General features: G+C 47.7%; 1 protein-coding gene across 1 annotated transcript in view; it reads right to left on the reverse strand.

Annotated features, from left to right (window-relative positions):
- The window catches only part of KCNH2 (potassium voltage-gated channel subfamily H member 2), a 1,778,384-nt gene that overhangs the window by 779,575 nt on the left and 974,227 nt on the right, over positions 1–24,582 (reverse strand). Inside the window, exon 5 of the mRNA XM_069645957.1 lies at positions 20,403–20,617. Within this exon, the coding sequence (XP_069502058.1) occupies positions 20,403–20,617 (215 nt within the window). The remainder of the gene's footprint in view (positions 1–20,402; positions 20,618–24,582) is intronic.

Consider the following 24,582-nt stretch of genomic DNA (forward strand, 5'->3'; position numbering starts at 1 on the left):
CGGGAAACGTGTTTTACTAGTTGTAGATTTTATTTGTTGATGTAACGTGTTCATAACGTGAGCTATAGCTCAGGTTGAAATGTGAAATTACTGCTTAGGTTGCCCTGGCTCCCTTTGGGTGGAGGAGGGCAGGAGCCGGAGATTACGACGGATTTACCATGACAAGACATCTGGTCCGGGGGTAACACGACAGTTTTTAATCAATTACAATACACCTCCATGCTCGGAGTCAGGGCATACCTGCCTAGTCTCTGGGTTTACCCCAGAGACTCTGGGTTTTTACGCTCTTCTCCAGGTCATCCAGGGAAGAGCGCGGTGTCTCCGGGGTTTCCTGCAATCTAAGGAAATCCACCCAAGCTTCGATGTGATTGACTACATAAAACACCATTTGTGACCAATCACATCGGTGTGCGGACGGAAACTAAGGATCTGCTACGGATCTGAAGGCCGGCACCCAGTTAGCAGCATCTCCTGCACTAATGTGAAGAGAGTGACACCCGCGCACACGCGAACAAAAAAAGACTGCTCTTTTTCTTTTGTTTGTGTGTTCGTGTGTCTTGCAGCCGTTTTCTTTCTTTTTTTATAAAGTAGCCGGGTCGGGTGGGTGGGGTCTTGGGGAAGGAGGCGGGGCATCAGTGACATCATTCCCCGGGTTTTGCTTTTGGGAATGTAGGCAGGTATGAGACAGGGACAGGTAAGCCTGTCTTCTGTTTTGTAAATGGTGTGTGTGATCGGTGCGCCCCCCTCATATGGCTGTATCACGCACATGAGTGATACCTTAGTCCTCGCCCTCGGTTAGGGGTGCTTTGCTCAATAGCACGCGGTGCATAGGCGCAACCCAAGTTTCTCACAAGCATCTCTGAAATGTGTGTTGGTTTGCTCAAGCAGCGAATCCTTTCTAGGTTAAAACACCACAGCTAACAATGGCATGAAGCGGCAGACTGGCACAAGACCCAAACAATGCAGAGCTATGTATCTCTTCATCTGAGTAGAGTGGCGTGATAACTCATGGTCTAAAGACGCTGCACAAACACGCCATGCCCTGGTCTCTGCTCAGCATCGAACTTTATTCAGAAAATGTAACATTTCCATAAATGTACATTTATTAAAATACAATAAATTATAATAAATGTTCACAATATACACAATTGCCGGGAAAGTTCTGCACAGATCAAGAGGCTGAACATACAATCATTAATAAAAGGATCCAAGCTCTATTGCAGCCTCAATGCTCCATAGTTATTGGCAGTAAGGGCCCCTTTTACTTGCTTGTAACCATAGCAACCTGACAAGTGCCACCTCGGGATACCTGCCTGTGCTCGCCACTCGGGGATGTACGTGAACTCAGGGATGCAGGGACTTTTTTATCAACTCCGGCCAGGTGCTGAAGTCTAGTGCTACTTCTGTTCAGTGCTGGAAATGGAAAACATGTATTGGAGGAACATCACTTCTTAGGAGGGGTGGGGCTTTGTGAAGGAGGGGGTGGTGCCAAGGGATGATTTGCATAAAAGCAAAGAGCATTATGGAACAAAATAATGTCCACAATTTAAAATGTTAAACTTGTCTTATAGTCATTTATTAAGAAAACCTTTTACGCGAATAATGGTCTCTTCTGTTTTGATTGGTCACAAAATTGACCCTAATAAAGAAATGTCCATAAAATGCAGGACATATATACCAGTTTCAACAGATGTTAGGGTATATGTGAGCCTTCAGCAGTTTCTAAATGTAGGCTCTAGTACTTCACGTTCTGAACACTAGTTGAAAAATGGGTTGTGCAGTGGGAGCAGCATGCCTACAGCAACAGAGCACCGCTCTGTCGTATTGAGGCCCGTTTCTTGCACTGCTACTGTTTCAGTGCTTGTCCTAGTTTGTGGTTTTGGGAATTCTGGCGACCCTACCTCCATATGTCAAGTCCTACTAAAAAAAAGCGGGGGGACTCGTTAACATAGCAGTAGTCACTTGCTGGTGGCTGCTTGAGAGAACAGATGAAGAGTCTGCTGTGCTCCTGAGCTGGGCTGGTGGAGATATGATGCAGGGATCTGGGAGCTATCGGGCGCCTCCGTGTGGCCTTGGGGAACCTGGTTGCATTGGTGCCTGCGGTCCAGGGGGTCTGTTTCTTTGTAACATTGTCTCTGTGTGTTAGAAGAGGAGGCTGCCGGAGCATTGGCCCTCGTCTAGAGGACAGTTAGAGAATGGGGCATGTGCCAATGTAGAGGCAGATGCATGTTCCATTTGATGTGGATGCTGGCAATCCAGTGCTCTATTTGCTGGCTCCCCTTTCCCCTTGGGTAGCTATTGAGTGCCTGGTGGGTTTAGGGGCGCAGGTTTTATTTTTTTCTCCTGCTAAGAGAGACTTTATTTGAAGCCTGTAGCTGTATTCATTATAATTTGTATGCATGTTCGGTTGTCTTGTAACATTTCTTTGTATACTGTTGTCCTCAGGGATATTCTGCCTAGAAAGGTCTGTGGCGGAGATTTGAGTTCATAGCACGATATGGAACAAGTTACTTACCTGTAACTGTTGTTCTCCAGCATGGGTCTGGCATGGATTCACATGCCCATGAATATTCCCCGTCGTCAGGCTGGGAATCCTCGGTAAAGAAAAATCAGTATCAGTTTCGTTTCTGATCTGTCTTTCGTAGTAGTAACAAATCACTGATCTCTGCGTCATACTGACCACAGCCAATGACTGCCATCTCCCTAAGCCCCGCCTCTGGCAGCCATCTTCAGATTTGGTAGCAGGTGAAGTGGCAGTATGACCAAGTGAAGAGCCGCAGAGGGGTAGGCGGGAGGGTTCGCATGTGAATCCATGCCAGACCCATGCTGGAGAACAACAGTTACAGGTAAGTAACTTGTTCCTTCTCCAGCATGGGGTCTGGCATGGATTCACATGCTCATGAATAAAAGAATACACAGCAGTACACACATGCACAACCACGGGAGGTGGAAAAGGCTCAACATTAAGCATTACATCCAAAACTCAACATTAAGCAATTCTTACCTCCTCATCAGGCTCACCTTAGGCGAACAGGTTGCGCAGCACTGCTTGGCCGACCCTGGACTCCTCCCTGGAATCCCGATCGACGCAGTAGAATTTCGTGAAGGTGTGCGTCGACCTCCATGTAGCAGCCCTGCAGATGTCCATCAAGGGCACACCAGATAGGAACGCCGTGGTAGCTGCAATCGCTCTGGTGGAACGGGCTCTCGGACGGCCAGGCAGCGGTCGGTTTGCCAACCGATGACAGTACATGATACAGCCGGAGAGCCATCTGGAAATGGAAGCCTTCGAGAGAGCCTTCCCCTGATTGACAGGTCCAAAGTTCACAAAAAGTTGTGACGTCTTCCGAAAACTCTTCGTGCGGTCCACGTAGAACTTCAGCGCTCTAGCCACATCCAGCGAGTGCAAAGTCCTTTCAGCCAGCGACGAAGGCGACGGGAAGAAAACAGGCAACACCAAGGGTTCGTTGAGGTGGAAGTCCGACGGCGCCTTGGGCATGATGGAGGGGTGCGTCCTGAGCACTACCCTCATGTCGTGAAAAGTCAAGTACGGGGGCTTGCAGGAAAGGGCCTGGATTTCTCCCACCCATCGCGCGGAGGTGATGGCCACAAGAAACGCTGTTTTCCACGACAAGAACTTCAACGGAGCTGAGTGCAGAGGCTCGAACGGAGGTCCCATGAGCTTGGTCAGCACCACGTTGAGCTCCCACGCCGGGGCCGGGGGCCTTCACCGGTGGGAACGATCTGAACAGTCCCTTCATGAATTCTTTCACCAGACGATGAGACCACAAAGACGTCCGTCCCGTGGTTCCGGTGTATCGGGAGATCGCAGCAAGATGAATCTTGGCCAGCGTCAGCAGGTACGACAGTACTTGAGGAGCCGTAATCCGTGGAGGGTTAATCTTCTGTGTGTGGCACCAGACAGAGAACCTCTTCCATTTGTGTCCGTAGCATTTAAGAGTTGAGGACGCCCTGGCCTTTGCAAGAACCTCTCTGCAGTCGGCCGGTATGTCGTAGCCTCCAAACTCTAACGCTGCAGGAGCCAGGCCTGCAAGTTCAGCGACTTCGGGTTGTGGTGGAGGATGGCGCCTCCTTCCCTGGAGAGAAGATCCGCGTCCACCGGCAGCTTGATTTACGGGGACGCTGACAAGTCCAGAAGGTCCGGGAACCATATCTGCCTCGGCCACGCAGGTGCGACGAGGAACATCCTGCACCGTGACCTCTTGAGCTGGTTGATGAGCCGGATCAGCAGCGGCAAGGGGGGGAACGCATATAAGAACAGGCCCTCCCAGGGGAACGAGAAAGCATCGCCCATGCTCCTCGGCTGGGGAAACCTGCTGGCGAACCTCCGGCACTTGGAGTTCGTCGCCGTCGCGAACAGATCGATCTGGGGTGTGCCCCACCGTCGGAAGAGGCGGTCCACTAGATCCTGTCATAGTTCCCACTCGTGGCACGAGCGCAGCTCTCTGCTGAGCGAGTCGGCAATGGTGTTTTTTATTCCTGCCAGATGAAACGGCACCAGAAACATCCCTTGGGCGACGGCCCAATGCCACAGATCCTGCGCCTCCTTGGACAGGGCTGGGGATCTGGTACCGCCCTGCTTCCTGATGTAGAACATGGTGGTGGCGTTGTTGGTGAAGATCCTCACCACCTTGCCCCTGAGGGACGGAAGAAAAGACCTGAGGGCCCAAAACACTGCACGGAGTTCCAGGACGTTGATGTGGAGGGACTTCTCCGTCGGCAGCCAAAGGCCCCTCGCGTGCAGATTTTCGGTGTGCGCTCCCCACCCTTCCAGGGAGGCATCCGTGGTCACTGTCTTCTGGTGGCCCGGGGTCTGGAAGTCCATGCCCGCCGTCAGATGCGTGCGGGTGCCCCACCACCGGATGGCTCGTCGGAAGCTCTCGTCGAGTGTGATCCTGTCCTCGAAGCTGCCCGTCGTCTGGATCCAGCGAGCGTCCAGGAACTCCTGTAACGGGCGCATCCGAAGCCTGCACAGGCGGATGAGATAAATGCAAGAAGACATAATTCCAAGGAGGGACTTGATGGACCTCATCCTGGCCGCGTCTGCAACCAGCATCCGCTGCACCTTGCCCAAGATGGCCCTCGTCCTTTCCTCCGACGAAGAGGCCAGAAGCGCCACTGTGTCGAGCTTCGCTCCCAGAAACAGTGCGTCTTGCGCAGGCACCAGGTGGGACTTGGCGTAGTTTATGGAGAATCCCAGGTCCGTGAGTAGTTGGACGGTCCGCACCGTGTGCTCCGCGGCGAGCTCCTTTGTCTTTGCTCGGATGAGCCAGTCGTCCAGGTAGGGGTAGACGTGGATCCCCTCCAGGCGCAGCTGCGCCGCCACCGGTGCGAGGCACTTGGTGAATACCCTGGGTGCCAACCTCAATCCGAAGGGAAGGGCTCTGAATTGGTAGTGACGCCCTTGGACCACGAATCTGAGAAACTTTCGGTGTCCCTTTAGGATGGGGATATGGAAGTAGGCATCCTCCAAATCCAACGACGACAGGAAATCGCCCTCCTCCAGTTGACCCAGGACATGCTGGAGGGTGACCAATCGGAACTTCTGTGCCTTGATGAATTTGTTCAGTCGTCGTAAGTCCAGGATGGGACGCCATCCTCCCGTCTTCTACTTCACGAGGAAGTATCTTGAGTAAACTCCGGAGCCCCGAAGCCTCTTTGGGACGAGCTCGATGGCGCCTTTCTTGAGCATTGCCTTTACCTCCAAGAGAAGTTGAGGGACGTGATGTTCCTTCCTGGCTACGGGAGGGACGTGCGGGCACTTCTTTAGAAACTCGAGCGCGTGACCCTGGGCCAGGGCGTCCAGCACCCAACGGTCGGTGGAGATGGACTCCCACATGCTGACGAAGCTCGCCAGCCGGCCTCCCACCGGGGTGCTTCGGTGGGGGCCCGACCCCACGGCCGGTTCAGTCCTGCTTCGACGAGGCATTGCCGCCTTGTCCTCCTTGGTGACGACGGAGGGGTCCGCCCGACTTGCCTCGTCCCCTGTAGGCTTCCTGTGACGACGAACGGGCCGCTTGACGATAGGTGGAAAATCCGCCGCTGGAACCTTTGGAGGCACCCTGCTTGCCTCCGCCGCTCCGAAAGGGCGGCCGTCATTGCTGGAGAACACCAAGAGCCCGCGCCGTCTCCCTGTCCGTCTTGATGGCTTGTAGGGAATCGTCCACTGTTTTCCCAAACAGGTTGCTCCCGTTGAACGGCATGTCCAAGACTCTGGTCTGCACGTCCTGATGGAAGTCAGTTGCCTTGAGCCATCCACGCCGTCTAAGGCACACGCCGTTGCCCAACTGGCGAAATCCAGTGTCAGCGATGTCCGTCGCTATCGTAATGGCGTGGTCCGATGCCACTTCTCCTTCCTGCAAGATCTCTAGGGCATCCGCCCTCTTGTCGTCTGGTAAGAAGTCCAGCAGGGGGGCGATTTGGTACCACAACTCCCTGTCGTAGCGGGCTATGATAGCCAAGGCTTTGGCAGCCTTAATCGTCGTCGCTGCCGATGAGATGACTCTGCGTCCCATCGTATCCAATTTCTTTCCCTCGCCGTCCGGCGGGGAGGTTGACGTAGAGGCCGAGGCCCCCCCGCTTTCTTCCTGGCCGCCGCAGAGACGACCGAGTCCGGGGTCGGCTGTGCCCGAAGGCACAAGGGGGCCGCGTCCGGGACCCGGTACTTCTTCTCGACCCGATCCCTTCTCGCAGGCGTTGTGGATGGGTTCTTGAGGAGGGCGAGACCCTCATCCCAGATATCGTCCAGTAGAGGTACAGCGAGGACCGTCTTCCTCTTGGTCTCGCGTCGTTGATAAAGGAAACCTTCCTTCTTCTTCTCTTCCGGGCAGAGCTGGAAAAGCTCGGATGCCCTGGCGATCATGACATGAAACGATCCAATCTCGTCGGGCGGGGAAGCCCGGGGAGGAGGTGACGATGGGAGATCCTCGTCGTAAACCTCGTCGTCTGTACCCGTCGCGGCCATGTCAGTCCCCGTATCATCCCCACGGGTCGTGGACGGGGAGGAGGGCTGAGCGGGGCACGATGGTTGAAACGGAGGTGGAGGATGAATCCTTCTTCTCTTAGCAGGAGGGCTCCCTGAAGGGCCCGGCTCTGCGTCCCCCGTCGGGAGCGGTTCCTCCGTTGGTGGTAATGGCAATCTCGTCCTTATCTCCGAGCATAAGGACTGTATAGCCAACAAAATGGCCACCGAGTTGTCTTGCGGTACTGGTTGAGGGGATTCCGACGGGCGGTCAGGAGCCCCGTCAGCACCCTCGACGTTCTCGTCGTCTCCTACGTCGGAGTCCCTCTCGACGGGCTGGTCTTCTTCCACGCCAACGCCGTGGCTTAAGACTTCGATCAGCTCCTCCTCAAAGGTTGAAGCCGAATCCACGACGACCTCCTGCCCCTCCTTTTTCTTCTCCGTCGGAGGTTTCACGGGGGTCCTGTCGATGGCCATGAAAGAGGACTCCCTCCGCGGTGGCAGGGAGACTCTGGGCCCCGAGGTCGCCACCACTGGTGTAGCCTCCACAGGCTGAGCCAGGGCAGCCGTGACTGTCTGAATAGAGGCCTTGGCCGGGTGGATCAAGGCTTTCACCACCTTAGGTGCGCTCACCGCCTTCTCCTTGGGGGGAGGGTCACCGCCTCGCTCCCCCTCCGATGGGGCCTTCAAGCTCGACCGGGGTCTCTCCAGGAGCTTCGCCGGGTGCTCGGCCTTCCTCTTACCCGAGCCAGAGCGTTGGCTCGTGGTTGATGGCGCAGGGGAGGATGCGCCCTGCCTGGCGCCCGTAGAGCCCGACAGTTCGGCGCTCCCGGTGCCAGCGGACTCGAGGTGCTTGGCCTTCAGTTGGACCCCCGTCGCCAGGGCGCCCTCAAAGGTCTTAGAAGACCGCTCGGATTTCTTCTTCTTCTTCTCACCTGATGGGCTCTTCCCTTCCAGCCAGTTGGCGAGACGCAGATGGCGGTCCTTCATGGTCCGCTCCGTCATATTGCCGCAAAACTCACAGTCCTTCTCCACGTGCGTCTTGTCCTCATGCAGGCAGTAGAGGCAAAGGGAGTGTTCGTCCTCCTTAAAGACATTCTGAAGCTGGCCTCCAGGGCAGACCCTGAACGGGCGTCGAGCTTCCCTTCTCCTGGGCCATGATCGAGATGGGCCTGAGAAACTTCTGGTGTCCTTCAAAAGCATGGCTCGACGAAATCTTCACCCTTGAGGGCCGTAGAAGAATCCGACACGGGTCCCCGTTGATCGGATAAAGAAACGGTGGAGCTTGAGGCTCTTTTGACCGAAAAAGAGAAAATTTTCCTAGGAAAAAGCGCAAGAAAAAGCACTAAAGCTCGAGAGCAATAGCACGAGGATCCCAACACTTGAACGTGCGGTAAAAATCTGAAGATGGCTGCCAGAGGCGGGGCTTAGGGAGATGGCAGTCATTGGCTGTGGTCAGTATGACGCAGAGATCAGTGATTGGTTACTACTACGAAAGACAGATCAGAAACGAAACTGATACTGATTTTTCTTTACCGAGGATTCCCAGCCTGATGATGGGGAATATTCATGAGCATGTGAATCCATGCCAGACCCCATGCTGGAGAATATTCCAGAATAAGACTCCGCTCTGTGACAGGTTATGACCTCCTTTATAGTTGTGTGGTGCGACCAAGTACTGGACTAGCTGTAGCTACAATGATTGTCTACAGTTTAGGCCACTTCTGTGTTTACTCTGAGGTTCTGCTGGGTGGCGCCAGGCTTCCCTACACTTAGGGTAGTTACAGTTCACAAACAGAACAGTGTGTACGGCTGGCAGCTGCAACAAGGAGGTTCTTCTAAAGCCCTCGAAGACCTGCTCTGGACAATTGTGTTGGGTACAGCTTGTTTTGATGTCTATGCTCGGCCTGTCTTGGATATAGCCTGCATAAGGTTCTCCCTGCTTGGAGTTTTCCAGTGTTTTCGAAATAGTTGTGACTCGTAGTCCCTTGAATATTCCCCTCTGGCACAGTAGTGTCTTGAGAAATAGGGGGCACCAGCCTTGAACTGCGAACCAGTTACTTTCTATGCTCCTTAAATTGTGTCTTACCCTCAGGTTTTTATATGGCGCTTAATGTTGTCTGAACATTTTCCATTGACTCTTTTAGAGTTAGGCCATCAGCACTGTGGCCCTGGTTTCCCTCACACTGGCACCCACTGAAGGCTGTGGGGTGTCTGCTTCTGCGGGCGTACGTAGATTACGCGGGGTAAGCATTTTCATGCACAGTGGTGGCAGCACTCGGCTCATAGGCTGCTTCCATCCCTCTTTGACTTTGGTATTCCTCAAAAATAAGCACTGGGCAAAGGAAGGGGGACATGGAGGAAATCCTCAAATTACTTATCTGTAATTATTACTTCAAGCCCTACTCTGCGTCACCACAGTACCTATGAACTTCCTCCTCCTCCCCCTGATGGGATGGAAGGGTCCATGATGTGGTGTATGGGATATTAGAGGTTTTGTGTTTCCTGCTGGAAAGGGGTGGGACCTAAGTACATTTAAAAATGGGTTCCTGTCACAGAGTTTGGTATCTCATAAGTAAGTACTGTGACAAGGAATAGTAGGACTAGTGGTAAAGAAGTTACTGGTAAGTAATCTCAGCATTTAAAATATTTGAATAAGAAAACAATATTGAAATAACAAATGATAGAGTTTACAAGGAAACAAGAGAGAGACTGAAGTCAGCAGTTTCAATAGAGGCCTGCAGAGCTTCATGGCCGGGGACCACGCTATCTGCAACTCTCTCTTTCAGCAACTCTTTCTTTCTAAATACTCTCCCTCGAGACCTCTTCACTCCTCTGGCACCAACTCTTTGTGTGTAAAGCGTTTCGCTAAACAGAGGAAAGGAGGCTGATCTCTTTCCTCAGCTGACTCCCTCATATGGAACAGCCTCCCCCTTCCTCTGCGTCTTGAGCAGGACCCCCAGGAATCCCGGAAGCTCCTCAAGACTTTCCTCTTTACCTCCTCCTTCCCTTCATTCCTCCTCTGCTAATCTCACAGTTGATGTGTTTGGTGACCAGGGCTCTTATGTCTCCTCTGGGCCCTGGTCTTCCACACCCAATCGCCCCTGCTGCTGTCAACCCTTCAGCACTTGCCTCGGCACCTTCCATCCCCTGTCCTGGAGGCTTGCACTTTTTTCCACCCAATGCGGCTCCAGGCCGTCTAGCACTTCCATGTTATGCACTTCATCTGCTGCTCACCCACGAGCACAGACACCAAAGCACCTACCTACACTTCCCTCTTCCTTGTTGCACTTGCACGTTCTGAATACTCACGAGGCATAGTAGGTTAGTCCTTCCTTCCTCCACTGGATTTAATGTTTAATCCCATGTTCCCTCCATGTTGTCCTGTGGGCACTTTATAACGGAATTGACTTACTGTATAAGTGCTTAACAAATGTTAAATAAATAAATAAATACACAAATACAAGATTAGACCTGGACCAGCGACTTCCTGGCTCAGTTGCAAAGGTTGACGTGCTCGTGTTCCCGGGCAGTTGCAACGGTTGGCACATCTTTCAGGGGTAGGGTATAGAAATACAACTCTTCCTTTTCTGGGCAGTTGCAAAGGTAGACAGGCTCTTCAGGGGCTAGAAATAAAACTCTTCCTAGTCCTGGGCAGTTGCAAAAAGTGCGATGATATGAAAACACAGACAACCTTTCACCTGTATCTGTGTAATGAAGGAAACAAGTGTTGACATTAACTGGTGTGCACTCAGTAGAGACATTTAAGTTACATTCCAGAATATAAAGAGACCTAGGATCTTGGTTTTCAAGAGTAATTGTAAAATAGAATTGACAATTTGCCACCTTACTGTTTACTTTTTTGCTCATTGTTGTTGTGCTATGTCTCCGAATGGCATGTATGCCAAGTGTTGTGCGGGAGAGGAGTACTTTTAGTTCATGTTATGTCCGTCCCAGTAACAGACACAGTCTGATGATGAACTTGAATGCATGTTTTTTTTATCATTAATAAGTTGTGGCATGAATTATGTTTCATTAAACTGCGATAGGGTATGTTCTGTGTTTGAATTCCTGGCCCCCCTCCTTGATACCCTAGCCCAATTGCAAGCCTCAGCTCCACCTCTCTGTTTTTGTTAATTTGCCACGGTAGACAGGCTCTCCAGGGGCTAGAAATAACAATCTTCATGAACTAGAAAGTTACAATCTGATTTTCCTTAAGCATAAAAATGGGGCCCTGCTAGAATCAACGCATTGGGGGACTTTGAAAAATGAATGTGCATATCACACTATATTGAGCATCGAGACACTTCCAGCATACAGGAGGGAAGGGATCATGTCAACAATTTAAAATACACTCTTTTTTATTGGCCCTTTGGGCACCAGCAATTATAATTAGAGTGGTTCGAACCACATTACATCAATGTATTAAACATTTCTTGGAGCCCACTGCTGCCCTACCCATAGGCATGGATTAAACTCAGGCACCTAACGAGCTTGCAAAGACGCTGTCTTGCTTCAATTACCCCACTCGCAAACGCTGAGTTGAGCAGCCAGGCATCTGCGCACCAAGGGCAACCTCAGCTGTGTACCTGCATGAGTGCATGAGAGCCTCTTCATGGATGCAACAAGACCATGATAGTGGGCGGATTAGGAATGCTTGCCTTGCCACGGGATAGTTGAATGGCATAACGTGTACCTGTTTTCATGAGGAGTCTAACTTAATAACTATTAGTGTGTGTGTGTGTGATTGTATGCATTTGGTGTGTGTGTGCATATGCGTTCATGCGTGTGGTGTGTGTTTGTGTGTGCATGCATGTGGTGTGTGTGTGCTGCATGCATGCGTGTGGTGAGTGTGTGTTTGTATGTGTGTGGTATGTGCATGGGTGTGTTGTGTGTGTGCATGTGTGTGGTGTGTGTGCATGCATGCATCTGGTGTTTTATGGTGTGTGCTTGCACGTGTGTGTGTGTGTTGGAAGGGGTCTCAGAATGCCATTGTTGAGTGTGTCTCAATGTGTCTATGTATGTGATTTTATAAGATGTAGTAAGTAGTATGATGAGGTTGTGCATTTATGGGTTCTAGATCTTTGAACACGTTTGCATTCCTGGCCACATCCATATGTGTGTAGTTTGTGTTAGTTGGTACATTTCTTTGTCCAGTGGTTGCATTTTTGTCTCTGTGTGTGTAGTCAGTATGTGTGCCAATTGGCATGTCCATGTATTATTGTGTAATCTGCACTCCAAGTTCTAAGAACTGATGAAACATGTCCTTATCAGCACCCCGCTATTTTGCTGTAGGCAGTATGCCGCTCTATTATGTTACACTTTGGGGGCAGTGTCCTTGGGTTTATAAAAAGTGAGGAATTGAATGAACAAACGAGTAAAAGACGCACAGGAACCATCCTTGCATTTCCTGGGATGACACATTTTACTTTCCTCAATAGCCGCTGGAAGAAGTTGGATGTAGACCACTGTGCCGAATCAGAAGATCAATCATGAATAGATCAGTACGGATACCTGCTTGATCATGCCCAGATCAGGAATAGATGCTTTATTATGCACACATCAGTACAGATACGTGCTTAATCATGCACAGATCACTACGGATATGTTATTGACAGTGGTCGAAGTGTACGAAAAGAAGTAGTGTATCCGCTCCCGCCCACTTCGACCACTGAATTGATCATGCACAGATCAGTACGGATACGTGCTTGATCATGCACAGATCAGTACGGATGCATGCTTGATCATGCACAGATCAGTGCGGATATGTGCTTGATCATGCACAGATCAGTGCGGATATATGCTTGCGTGCTCTTGCGAGGGACAGGGGGATATCTGTAATTGAACATTTCATCTGAGTGACGGTGCTGCTTCCAGCGGAGAGTGTGTCCATTGAACTAACTATGGCCACCAGTTATTTTCAAGTAACATGTTGCTGCTTATGACGTCATCAGAATGGCGGGGTAAGCTATGTTTGTTATATAAACAAAACTGATGAGTTTGGGTGGTTGTAAGGTTGCACACTGTAATTAACATGTCCATTCAATAAAAATATGTTCAGTGCCTGGAAAACACTGTGTACGTTTGGCTATGCGCAGCAGTCACTCTGTGCAGGGCATTGCCCTCAGCCTGGTGTCTGGCTGTGTTCCTTGGTCGCTGTCCCCGTTTTGGCCAAGGCCCTTAGCACAGTGACCCACGTTTTCTGCAGTTTTGTCGAACGACATCAAGGTTATTAGCATCTCAAAATGTGGTCTGTGTGGAGTTCGACTTAACAATAACTACAGTCATTATCAGTGACACTAACATACTTGGCTATGATAATTGCGCCAACAACAGTCCTTGGGGATGATGTCACCCCTGTGAATTATGGAAAATAGTTTGTGCTATAGGGTGGCGGGGATGTATGCAGTTGGTAAAGGCCTGCCAGCACTGACCATGTTACGACACCTGCTGTTTTAGTTAATGTTATTAACGTGTGGTTCATGTTGCTAATAGTGTCTTTTAAAAGCTGTAGTAAAATTCCCAAAGGTCAAACTGCCGCACGATGGCCATCATGGAGCTATGAAAGAGGCTTGGAAGCAAGTCTCTTCTCACTGTCCATGGCAGCTTCGAAGAGAATGGACAGGTGTGGCAGCAGCATGGATGGGGGTGTGGCTTGGTGCAGCAGTGGTTTACAGTAGTGCCGTGAAAGCGGCCAGATGGGTTAAATACTGCTGACCCCGGTGCACTTAGAACAGGGGTGTTGATTGTCGGATTTCACCTACCGCTAGACAGAGGTGACTCATTGGCTCTCCCATGCAAAGTGCTAACTTGCATGAATTATGCATTTCAAGTATAAGAACATCTATACAATTAAAATGGTCCATTTGACTCATTGAGCCTCATAGGTTTGGTGTTAACTCAGCTGTAAATTTACGGAGATACCACCATACGGAATTACCGTTACCGTCACTTGGTCCGGCAGTATTACTGCCAGATTACAAGTGGCGGTGGTGGTGTCAGTCCTCATCTATTTTGAGTCCACAGAACTCAATCGGGCATTTTGGCAGAATTACCACAGTGGTAATTCCACTGGCGGTAATTCCACCGAAATAGGGCAGAAAGTCATCGGATTTACGGTAAACTCATAGTTGGGGGGTGCAGTAATGTGGCAGTAGATGGTAGTACCGCTGCATCTTACCAGCACAGCCAAACTTGCAACAAGGCCCAACAATCTCGTTAAATAATCAAAACACAGCATGTGATTACATCTCGGTGCAAACAGCTTCCCAATGCTGGACAGTGCGAGCTCGTTGCTGCAGGCAACAGATGTGAACCACTAAAACCAGTCTCCCTTTTGGAATCGGCAGCTCACCTTCACAGGAAAAGAAAAAAAATGTGGAGCTATAAACATTCCAGGCTTGCCAATGTTAGCTGCGCTGTCTGCACACGACAGCTGCGAATACCCAATCCCTACGCAGAACCAAATGCTTATAAAATGTGCTGCTTGAAAACGAAAACATGAATATGTGCCGGGTGGTGCACAATGCGTAATGGGGCAATTCCTTAAGCGTGAGAGTAGAGGCTTGAAGAGCTGCTGTCATACGTGCATTTCTATCCCCCAAAGAGGCATAACAATGGTTGTATGCCACATTTCACATTATAGACCCTCTGTGAAATGTGCTCCCAACAGCCATGATGGCAGCTGCTGACGCGAATGAATGCAAGGGGGATGGCCAGGGCATCTTTTGTGTTGCATCCCAACCTCGTTTAAATGCACAAAAGAAAAAGCTGACCTGTGTATTTTTTAACCAAGCACATCTATTAAAAAAAGTGCTTCATTGGTGCATTTTTTTAAAGTTTGCTCTAACTTTTGAGAATTTGCCTCTCAGTGTTTATTTACACGGTGGGGCAAATTCCGATAAAAACTACTGCAAATTAAAAAAGAGGATGAGCTTTTTTTATTTGTGTTATTTTCAGAAATGAACTTGTCACATTATTCCCAAAGGTGACCTGCACATTTCAGGGGTGCTGAGATTGTCATCTGCAAAGGTCGACGTGTGGTGTGCCATGTAGGAGGGCCGCCATAACGTATTACATCATCCCAGCACGCAAGTGTTTGCTGAGTTCCTATCCTTGTGAAATATTAACATAAAAATAGACGTTTTTCTATCGTTGTTTGATGATAAAAGTGCTAGTGTGACAGCAGCGAATCAAACCTCTGCCCTCACCTAAAAATAAAAACATGACCGGGTCAGAGATGATCCTATCATTCATTGTGCGCCCCCATGTGTTTGAAACAGGCTCAAGGGAATGTGCCTTTTGCTGCGCATTTCAATAGGCACGGTGAGGAACCTGGAGGCATCCTCCCATCTACTCCCTGTGGATCTTCTTCTCGGGTGGCCTGGGAAAGGCCATTGTTTTTGTATCCTGACCCTGTGGGTGGATATGCGAGGGAGGATCACCTGGGTGGAGGGTCCCTGGGGAGTGGGGAGAGGATGTCTTCAGGCGAGACACAGTATTTGCCATTTCCTTTTTCGGATGAACCTTCCGTACCAGAAATCTTCGTAGGATACTGTTAAACCCCATCTTAAAAATGACCCTCAGATATATCCTCTAGATAAAGGGACAGGAAAATGATCAGTCAGGGGGACACCCCTCATTTGAGCAGGTTAGACCTATATCCACCTTCTCTTGTTAATACAGGAAAATGGCAGAGTGCACCCTGCCCTTCCCCTTCCTTTGTAAGTTATTTTCAGTCTACCCTCTTTCACACAAACACACTGTCCCACAATCATATGCCTTTGGGACTGGGACGAAGAAGAGGCAACTAGGAGTAATGCACACTTCAATTGGTGCGCACCCCTCTGCTACTGAGACGAAGAAGAGGACTGTAATACACTACTACCATGGTCAGGCATGTCCAAGTGTATTTTTGCTGGCTTTTCCCTGGTGCAAAGTCACCGTGCACTGAAAAAATAAATTTTACACCACTCTGTCAATCCTGTTGTTTGTTGGCAGTGCAAAGTCACGAAAAAGACGTTTTTTGCCTCATTGAGCCTTGGACTTGGCAGGGGTTCAGGACTCGATACATAACTCTACGTTTAGTGGTTATACACATCCTAATTGCATAAATGCACATCTAATTCTTTACAATGAAATTCTGATCCACTGTGTTTAAATATTTTAAATGGTTAATTTTGTGGATGTCCTTTCAACACTATGGGCCTCATTACGACCCTTGCGGAATGGGTTTACCGGCACCGGTAATGGTGCCGGTGCTGGTAAACCCATTCCGCCCTATTACGAGGTTCCCTCGCGGGACCCGGAACAGACGTCTGGTAAAACCAGACGTCCTTTCCGGGTCCCGCGAGGGGACCAAGGAGCTAATAACGGGCCCGTTATTAACGGGCCCGTTTTTAGCTCCATCCCCATTCCCATTGAGCCCTATGGGGGCTCAAATTGGAATGGGGAATGGTTTTATGAATGAGGAATTACTGGGTCCTCCAAGGTTGGAATGACCTGGTAATTCCTCATTCACAGACCATGGACCCGGGCACAATTTTGGAGGCACCCATGGCGCTAATAGCACCATGGCTACCTCCAAACTCGTAATGAGGCCCTATATATTGTTGTTTTTAATTTACAGAATATTATTTTTGAATTTGAATTACAAATACAGCTCAATTTGATGCTACGATAGCCAAACAAAAGCAGTCTCAATTAGAGGAAGTCTCTTGCTAAGCAATTGTGAGAAAAAAGCGGACATTAATAACCTCAACACACAATATAAAAACGGGCTGAAACAACAAAAACATTCTACTACCAATGTTAATTGGTTATTGCTGTTTGGATGTTTAAAATCTCATGATGGCTGCAAATTTTGGTTGCACTTTAATGAATATATGAAAGCTGTCTCCCCTTCGGAATTAAATCCCATACCAGAATGCACATGGTTTAGACACATTGATGAACTATACACCAAACATACTACACTTGCCCTGAAGAGGGACTTGAGTACGCAAAATCACATCTTGCTGCTCTGGAAATAGAAGAGGATCCATCGGTTAACATATTATAAAACTAAAGTCTTCAAGCGCCCCTGGCCCGGACGGCATACCGAGAGTCGTCTTTAAGGCCAACCCAGAACTATGGGCTAAAATACTTTCAAATTTATAGCAGCATATATAACTGTATGGATTTATTCCTGACAATTGGCACAAATCTGTGTTTGTACATATCTTTAAAAAAAGTGACAAAATGGATCCTTCCAATTACCACCTTCTGGCTATGATGGACTCTAGCCAGAAGATTGTTGCCACTGTCCTCTAAAGAAAGCTCAATCGATGGGCTGAAATAACTAATTTGATAAGTCCATTCCGGACAGATTTTAGAAAATCTTACAATACAATAACTAACATCTGTAACATTTAGTACCTGATTGAGGTTGCCAGTACTGGATATACAACAAACTTGTTCTGCTGCTATATTGATTTGGCAAGACGTTTGACCTTATTTCTCGACCTTAGTTTTGGGGAAACTCAAGAGCCGGGGAATTGACCCACTATTATATCATATTCAACAACTATATACAAACAATTCCATCAAAGTTTGACTAAATTTAGCAGGTGTGCACACTAACTATTACAACACCAACTGTGGCCTCAAACAAGGGTGCGTGTTGGCTCCTATGCTGTATACCTTATACACTATGGACTCGGAAAATGATCTTCGATTAGCACACAACTATCTACCTAAAATGAATGGCGAACATATACTATGGCTTTCATAAGTGGACAGTATAATTCTGTTTGATCTGACTCCCATTGGTCATCAGCACATAATTGATGCTCTCGCCGCTTATGCCAAAAAGAATTTCATGGTACTCAATACGTCTAAAACAAAGATCATGTGTCTATGTGAACGTACTTCCAAAGAGTGGTTGTTTGTTTGGAAACTAAAAGATAATCCTCTTGAAAAGGTAAACAATTATGTTTACCTAGGCTTCCCTAATAGACTGAATCCCCTTCATTCCATTACAGTGATATGATTACAACAAAGATTTGGAAAAAATGGCTGGAGGTGAAACATTATATAGTACACCGTGGGGGTTATAATGTCGTGGGACTATTGGAAATCTATCTTGTTAGCATTGCACCTGGTATATTATACAGCCTTTCTGTGCTTTCATAAAAACATGTTCTTTGGCTAGACCGTTTTGAAGGAAAATTACTCAGAGCCATTATAAATCTTCCTTATTTGGTGCCGGTAGAGGCACTGAGATTAGAATTTGGGTTACCTTCCCTTCTTTCCATTTGGTATACACAGAGAACACTACCTTATGCTAAATCTATGCCAACAAATCCAAATTCTAAATGATTACTCCAACTTCTAGGTAACAAGTTAGACATTGGAGAAATAAATGTGTTTATAATTGAAATAAAATCGACTGCTTTGATATATTTAGCCTCATTGGGTTTAGAATCTGATACTATGTTTGTCTTGCTTAATTATGAAATGATAACAAAAAACAAATTGAAAATGTGGGATAAGACTAAAAATGTTGATACGTTAGGCAGCAAAGGAAGGTATAATGAATATGCACATCAGAGCTTCCTATTGCATATGCCTCATAGCTATTTATCTAAATTATGAGGAATGGAGCTAAAACGCTATATACTATACTTACGTTTAAACCCTCTCCCTACGATGGAATTCATTGGAGCATGGCAGAATATTCCATTAGCCCAACGCCTATGACGTCTATGTCATAAGGAAATTGAAACCCACTGCCACATACTTACTACTTGCCCCGCTCTGGAAATTCAGTATCAGAAAGGCTATTGCCATGTTGTTACTAAAATTGATCACATTGCACATGACCAATTCTGGTCTACCTCATTTGGGGCGGAACCATTGGTTATTGTGGTGGAGGCTTTCTCTATATGGAAAGAAGTCTTGAAGAGATTTTAAATGCACCACTTGGTACCTTTTTTTTGTATATTTCCTGAATATTTTGAGTTTATAAATTCGCATTGATTTTATCAAGAGTCCATATTGTTTTAATTCAATATTTTAAATGTTATATTGCAATGTTGCTATTATTTTTATTTAAAAATTGTGATACAATGTGATTGATGAGATTAATAATTGTATTAACTTTGTATGTTCTTAAAGTTTGTAATTAACTAGATGCACAATATTAAAAAAGAAAATAAAAACACAAATCAAACCATAGGCATCTAGTGTAGACTTTTAAGTCGTTCACCAGTCATTGTACACTCAGAAAATGCAGGAATAGGCAGAAAATGCATTTCTTCTCTGTGGACATTTGTACATTGCTCACAGATATGCTGAATTTAGTATGTCATTCTCACAAAGCAGAACATCCATAAACATGCTTCTTAAAAATGTATAGGGAATACATTTTAGCTGGACCACTCCATATGTTAATTTGCAATTCTGCCTCTTTCAAAAGTTTTCTGACTATGACATTCAAAATCTGTCGAAAGATCCTCAATGTTTTAATGATAATATGGACTTTTAAACAAGAATTCTTAATTTTCAACAAACAATTGATATGAAGAAACAGCAGTCAAGTGGGATTCTGCTGGAGCAAAAATGATGAACGGCTGTCAATAAAAGGAAATAACACCCCTGGTCTTACTTTCTGCATTGTGAACAACACATATTCTGAAAGTACAATATCAATCCTATAACCATGCATGATGTACAAATAGTATCATATTTGCCCTTACACACCTATAGTGAAAAGGAATTGCATCCAAATATAGAGGCATGTGACCCTGCGGTTGACATTTCAGGAGACATTATGAATAGTCCAACTTTGCATACTAATTCTGGAATTTACTGAATATTTCAAATCTAGCCAATGCTCTGGGGTTCTGCATATATATATACATATTTTGGTTTATAAAATTCTGAATTGAAAAAAATGACATAAAATTCCCCAACATGACACCCAGTCAGAATGTTGGCAAGAGTCCTAGAGAAATCTGGCAGAGCTTAAGTGGCCAAGTTCAGCCAGGTTCTTTCTTTTTCTATCTCCCTCTAAATCCATATTTCCATCTAGCAACCTGGTCTGAATATGTGAGTACTTCTGTGCATTCCATCCTGCACAATGAAGCCTCAACAAGGACATGCTTGTTTTTTGAGAAATCTATAAATCCCACATGTGAGTACATAAATGTAACAGCGTTTTCTGACATTTCCGTAGCACCAGATGAAAAGTGTGGACAAGCCCTAACTATGCGTATACTTATAGCAAGAGGCAACATCCAACCATTTAACAAACACACCAAGAACAACACAAACTTGAAGATAAGGATTGGAGGTGGAGTTTCCGGAAGACTGGCCTGACTTTGAGGGCACTTCATGGCACTCTAATATTGGGAAGGGGTGAGTGAGCCATGCACCTTACCTGAGTCACCTTCTCCGTCACGTTGTGTGTCCGGTCTTTCAGCTTGGTGGGCGCAATTATCTCTTTCTCATTGGATGGCGAGGTGATGAAAGTGTCTCCCTTGAAGTCCACAAAGTTGAGTGTGATTTGGGGGATCTTACTAATTGTCCTATACTTCATCAAGTCGGAATCCGAGGTCGAGTTCAGGAGGTTGGTTCGGACATTGTTCATTGCCCCTGCAAGAAGAGTTGAGGTACAGTCATCAATATGGCACCCGGGTTAAAGACCCTTGCATATATAAGAACTTGTAAACACCCCTCTATGAGGGTAAGAATTTCTGAATGTGGTATCTATGAAATCAAGCTATTTTCAGAAATGTGACAACAATTTGCCCTCATTATGAGTTGGCCAGTCCGGAAATAAGGTGCCGGTAACAACGTATATGGCACCTTTCCAGACTGGCCAACTCCAAGTCGGCCGGTAGGAGCTCTGATCTACCAGAAAGCCTGACCTGCCGGTAGATCAGGCCCCTACTGGCAGATAAATTCCTGAATCACCGGCATCGCTACTAATGGTGCCAGTGATTTGGGCAAGCCCATCCCATGGAGTTCTATGGGACTCCATGGAATAGGAAGTTACGGGCATCTCCTCTGCCCATAAATATCCCGGTAACACTGGGATATCGGGTGGCAGAGACGGTATGTAGTTCCCCGGTATCCCATTATAATTACTGGCAGGATACCTGGGAACTCATAATGAGCCCCAAAATGTCTCACTTATTTATGGTGCTAAACCCTTCCAGGCATATTGAAGCACTGGGTGGATGGCCCAGTGAACAAATTGAAAGGTTAAAAGACCTTTTTAAAACTGTTTCGGTATGCTACTGATGCAGTGAGTGTTCGTTTCTGCTAACTTAATATCTTTGAATACTGTAACTAACCCAGCACTGAAAAAGTGATTATTTTTTTACTTGTTGATCTGCATCACGCTTTGGAAAGTCTAACTTGACTAGCTGAGCTGCATTGCCTTGTGTTATACTGCCTTTAACATCATACAAGGAAACTTGTTGGCCTCATTGACAGAGTAATTCTAACTTGTTTGCAGCTTTGTGGCGTGTTTACACTGCCAGATTACATTTTGGTAATTCCAATCAGGAGTCAGCTTTTGTAAAAATGTTATTATTAATTAAATCCTTGGTGTAGCCTTGTAGCGTATCTTGCCCACTGCTCCTCCCTTCCCCCCTCCCATCTCTCTCCCCACTCCTGTTGCCGGATTGGCCTATCTGCCCTTCTTAATAGGTCCATCTAGGGCAGCCCCCTGCCTCTTGGTCCCCTGTGGTGAATGGCCATGAGGCAAAGGGCAGCTCCCAGAGTTGCAACTCCAGAGGGTGTTAGCCGGTGTTCGCCGAGTGAGCATACAGTACAGCCGTCAACCAGCAGCGACTGACAGGGCAAGAAAGGTGGGCAGGTGGAACAGCCGTTACTACTCCCCATCTAACTGTCCCTCCTCTCCTATTACTTCTAGGTAATTTCTTGCAGTCTGCTACATGCCACAGTTTTTGTTGTATCCATATCTGGCACCAGGTGAACTGTCGTTATTAACCTTGGGGTCTTCCCCTCTATCTAGGAAAGTCGAATCTGGGTGTTTTGTGTTGTTGTTGTGTTTTAAAAACTAGGCCTTTTATCCTCTTTCTATGAAAGTCGAATCTGGGTGTTTTTCATTGCTGTTGTGTTTTGAAAACGAGGCCATTTTTCCCTCTTTCTAGGAAAGTTGCACTTTAATGTTTTGCATTGTGCTTTCTTCATCCCAACGCCTGTCTTAACTTGCCCTGTCTCTGCGCATTTATTAGTCTTTCCTCTCCAGCGGTTGCCAAACTTGTATTTTGTGCCTATCCGTCGTTCTCTGTAGCATGCTGTGTTGTCGCCACTCCACCCGACATCTGTCCATGCTGTTCCCTGTGTTCCCCTTGTGATTTGTTCCCAGCTTGTGCTTCTGGTGGGCTTCTACTCTGTGAACCCTCCCCTCCTGTGCATCCCGTGTTGCGCAGCTTTGGGCTATGCTTCTTTTCCTCTTTCTTCTCCCTCTCAGTCTCTCCTCTTTTCTTGTTGCTCCCTCTCTGGTGCTCTCAATTTCTCCCATCTTCTTAAACTGCTACTCTATCGCCTATCCTATCCCTCTTACTATGTCTGGAAGGAAAAAGGTAATGAAAGATATCCAGGTCTCCAACCTAGGCACGCCCATCACTGATACCTACATCAGCGCTTCCTCCAGACAGACTCTCACTTACATTCTCTTTGTAATTCCATCTCCGGAGCTATGGACCGCTCATATGTTCTCTATTCTCTCTCAGTTCTCCTCCTATCCCATTCATGGTGGCACCCAATAGAAGGTCCTCTTGGCCTCTTCCACTACTCCTTAGCCATCATTAATGTCTATCAAAATGGCACCGTCATGGTCCGGGGCTCTCAGCGCAACCTGCTCCTGCTTGATAAGTGTCTCCCACATCTTATCAACTTCCTCCCTCCTCCTGCTACTCCTTTTACCTCCTCTCTTGTACCTCTGCTACCTCCTTCCTCCTCTTCTACCTCCTCTCTGGCATCCCTCTCTTCCTCCTATCTGGCCACTATGGCACCTCTGTCTTCTGTCTCTGCCCACTCACAGGCCCCTCTGCCACCTCTGCCAGGTGTACCTCACTTCTGTACCCCACCCTGGAAGTCTTTGAACAGTGGCACGTAGTTACTCTCAACTCTCGCTCTGCCCACAAACACTACTTCTGACATCTCCCACCTCCTCGAAGACCTTGACCTTGATGTCCTCGCTCTCAGCGAGACATGGTTCACAGCCAGCTTTGTCATGAGTTTTGACACTCTTCTCCCAGAGGGCTACACAATTCTCTCCGAGCCCAGCACCAATCGGCCTGGATGTCGAGTGGCCCTGATCTTTCCTGAGTGGGTTCCTGCATCTGTCATTCTGATGCAGGCCTATTCCTATTTTCCTGGTCTGCAGGCTCACTATCTCTCCTGGCCTCTCTCTAACTGTGGCCACCATCTACAGGCCACCTGGCAAGGTCACACTCTTTCTCTCAGAATGGGCGGACCTTACCTCTTCTCTTCTAGTCCCTTCCTTTCAACTTATCCTCCTCTGAGATATTAACCTTCCACCCGGGTGCCTCTGACCCCGCCTCAAGATTTTGTCCACAACCTCTGCGACTCTCTATCCCTTTCCATTCTACCCTTTGGTTGGTCTGACACACTCTGCTGGACACACCTTGGATGTTCTCATCGCCTCAGACACCCCCTTCTCTAGACCCCTCACTACTCCTCTGTCTTAGAATGACCACTTTCTGCTCTATTCCCACCTGAAACTTCCCGTCCCCCCTGGCAAAGCTCTCCCCAGCACCGCCACCTTCCTTCTCAGCCATTCAGTCCATGAAGTGAGTGTCAGTGGCTGCCTTTGCCTCCACTTACTCTGCTCCTCCTATGCCTGCGGCTGATTCCCATTCTGACACAGCACTATCCAACCTGCATCTTGCCATCTCCAACACCCTGGACATCCTTGCCTCTGCCATGAATATCCATGTGAAGCCTACTTCCAAGTGCAGCTGTTTTATGACACCAACCTGCCCACCCTAAACGTACGTGCAGGTTAGCTGAGCTTAAGTGGAGGGCATCAGGCACATCCTCTGACAAACTGGCCTGTCACCTGCTCCAAAGGCAAAACAGACTCTCTGTCTTCACCAAAAAGGGGGTCCACATTCAAGCCCACGTCTCTGTTGGCTCTAATAATACAGCCAAATTCTTTAAAATCTGCAAGAAGCTCGCCAATCCTAATGCAGTATCCGCCTCTCCTGTTCCCTCTCAGGCCCTCTGCTCAGCTCTGGCTTCTCATTTCATCACTAAAACCCAGGACACCCTGTCCTCTCTCTCTCTCCCTCTACCTCTCTAAGGCCCCTGTGCCTGCCCTCTCCCCCTTCTCTCCTTCTTTCCACCCTCTCTCCGGTAACACCTGCTTATGTTTCTATTCAAGTCTGATCTATGAATGTGTCTTCCAAACAGGTGCTCCCCTGTTCTTCCAGAATTATCAAAGACCACATTGTTTCTCTCGCTCAAGCTTTGGCCAATTTCTGTAATCACTCTTTCAGCACTGGATCTTTCCCCTCTTTCCTCAAGTACTCCCTTGTACACCCCCTTCTAAAAAAAAG

This window comes from Ambystoma mexicanum, chromosome 2p, assembly GCF_040938575.1.
Source record: "Ambystoma mexicanum isolate Mex_15411 chromosome 2p, UKY_AmexF1_1, whole genome shotgun sequence".
NCBI classification, from domain to species: Eukaryota; Metazoa; Chordata; class Amphibia; order Caudata; family Ambystomatidae; genus Ambystoma; species Ambystoma mexicanum.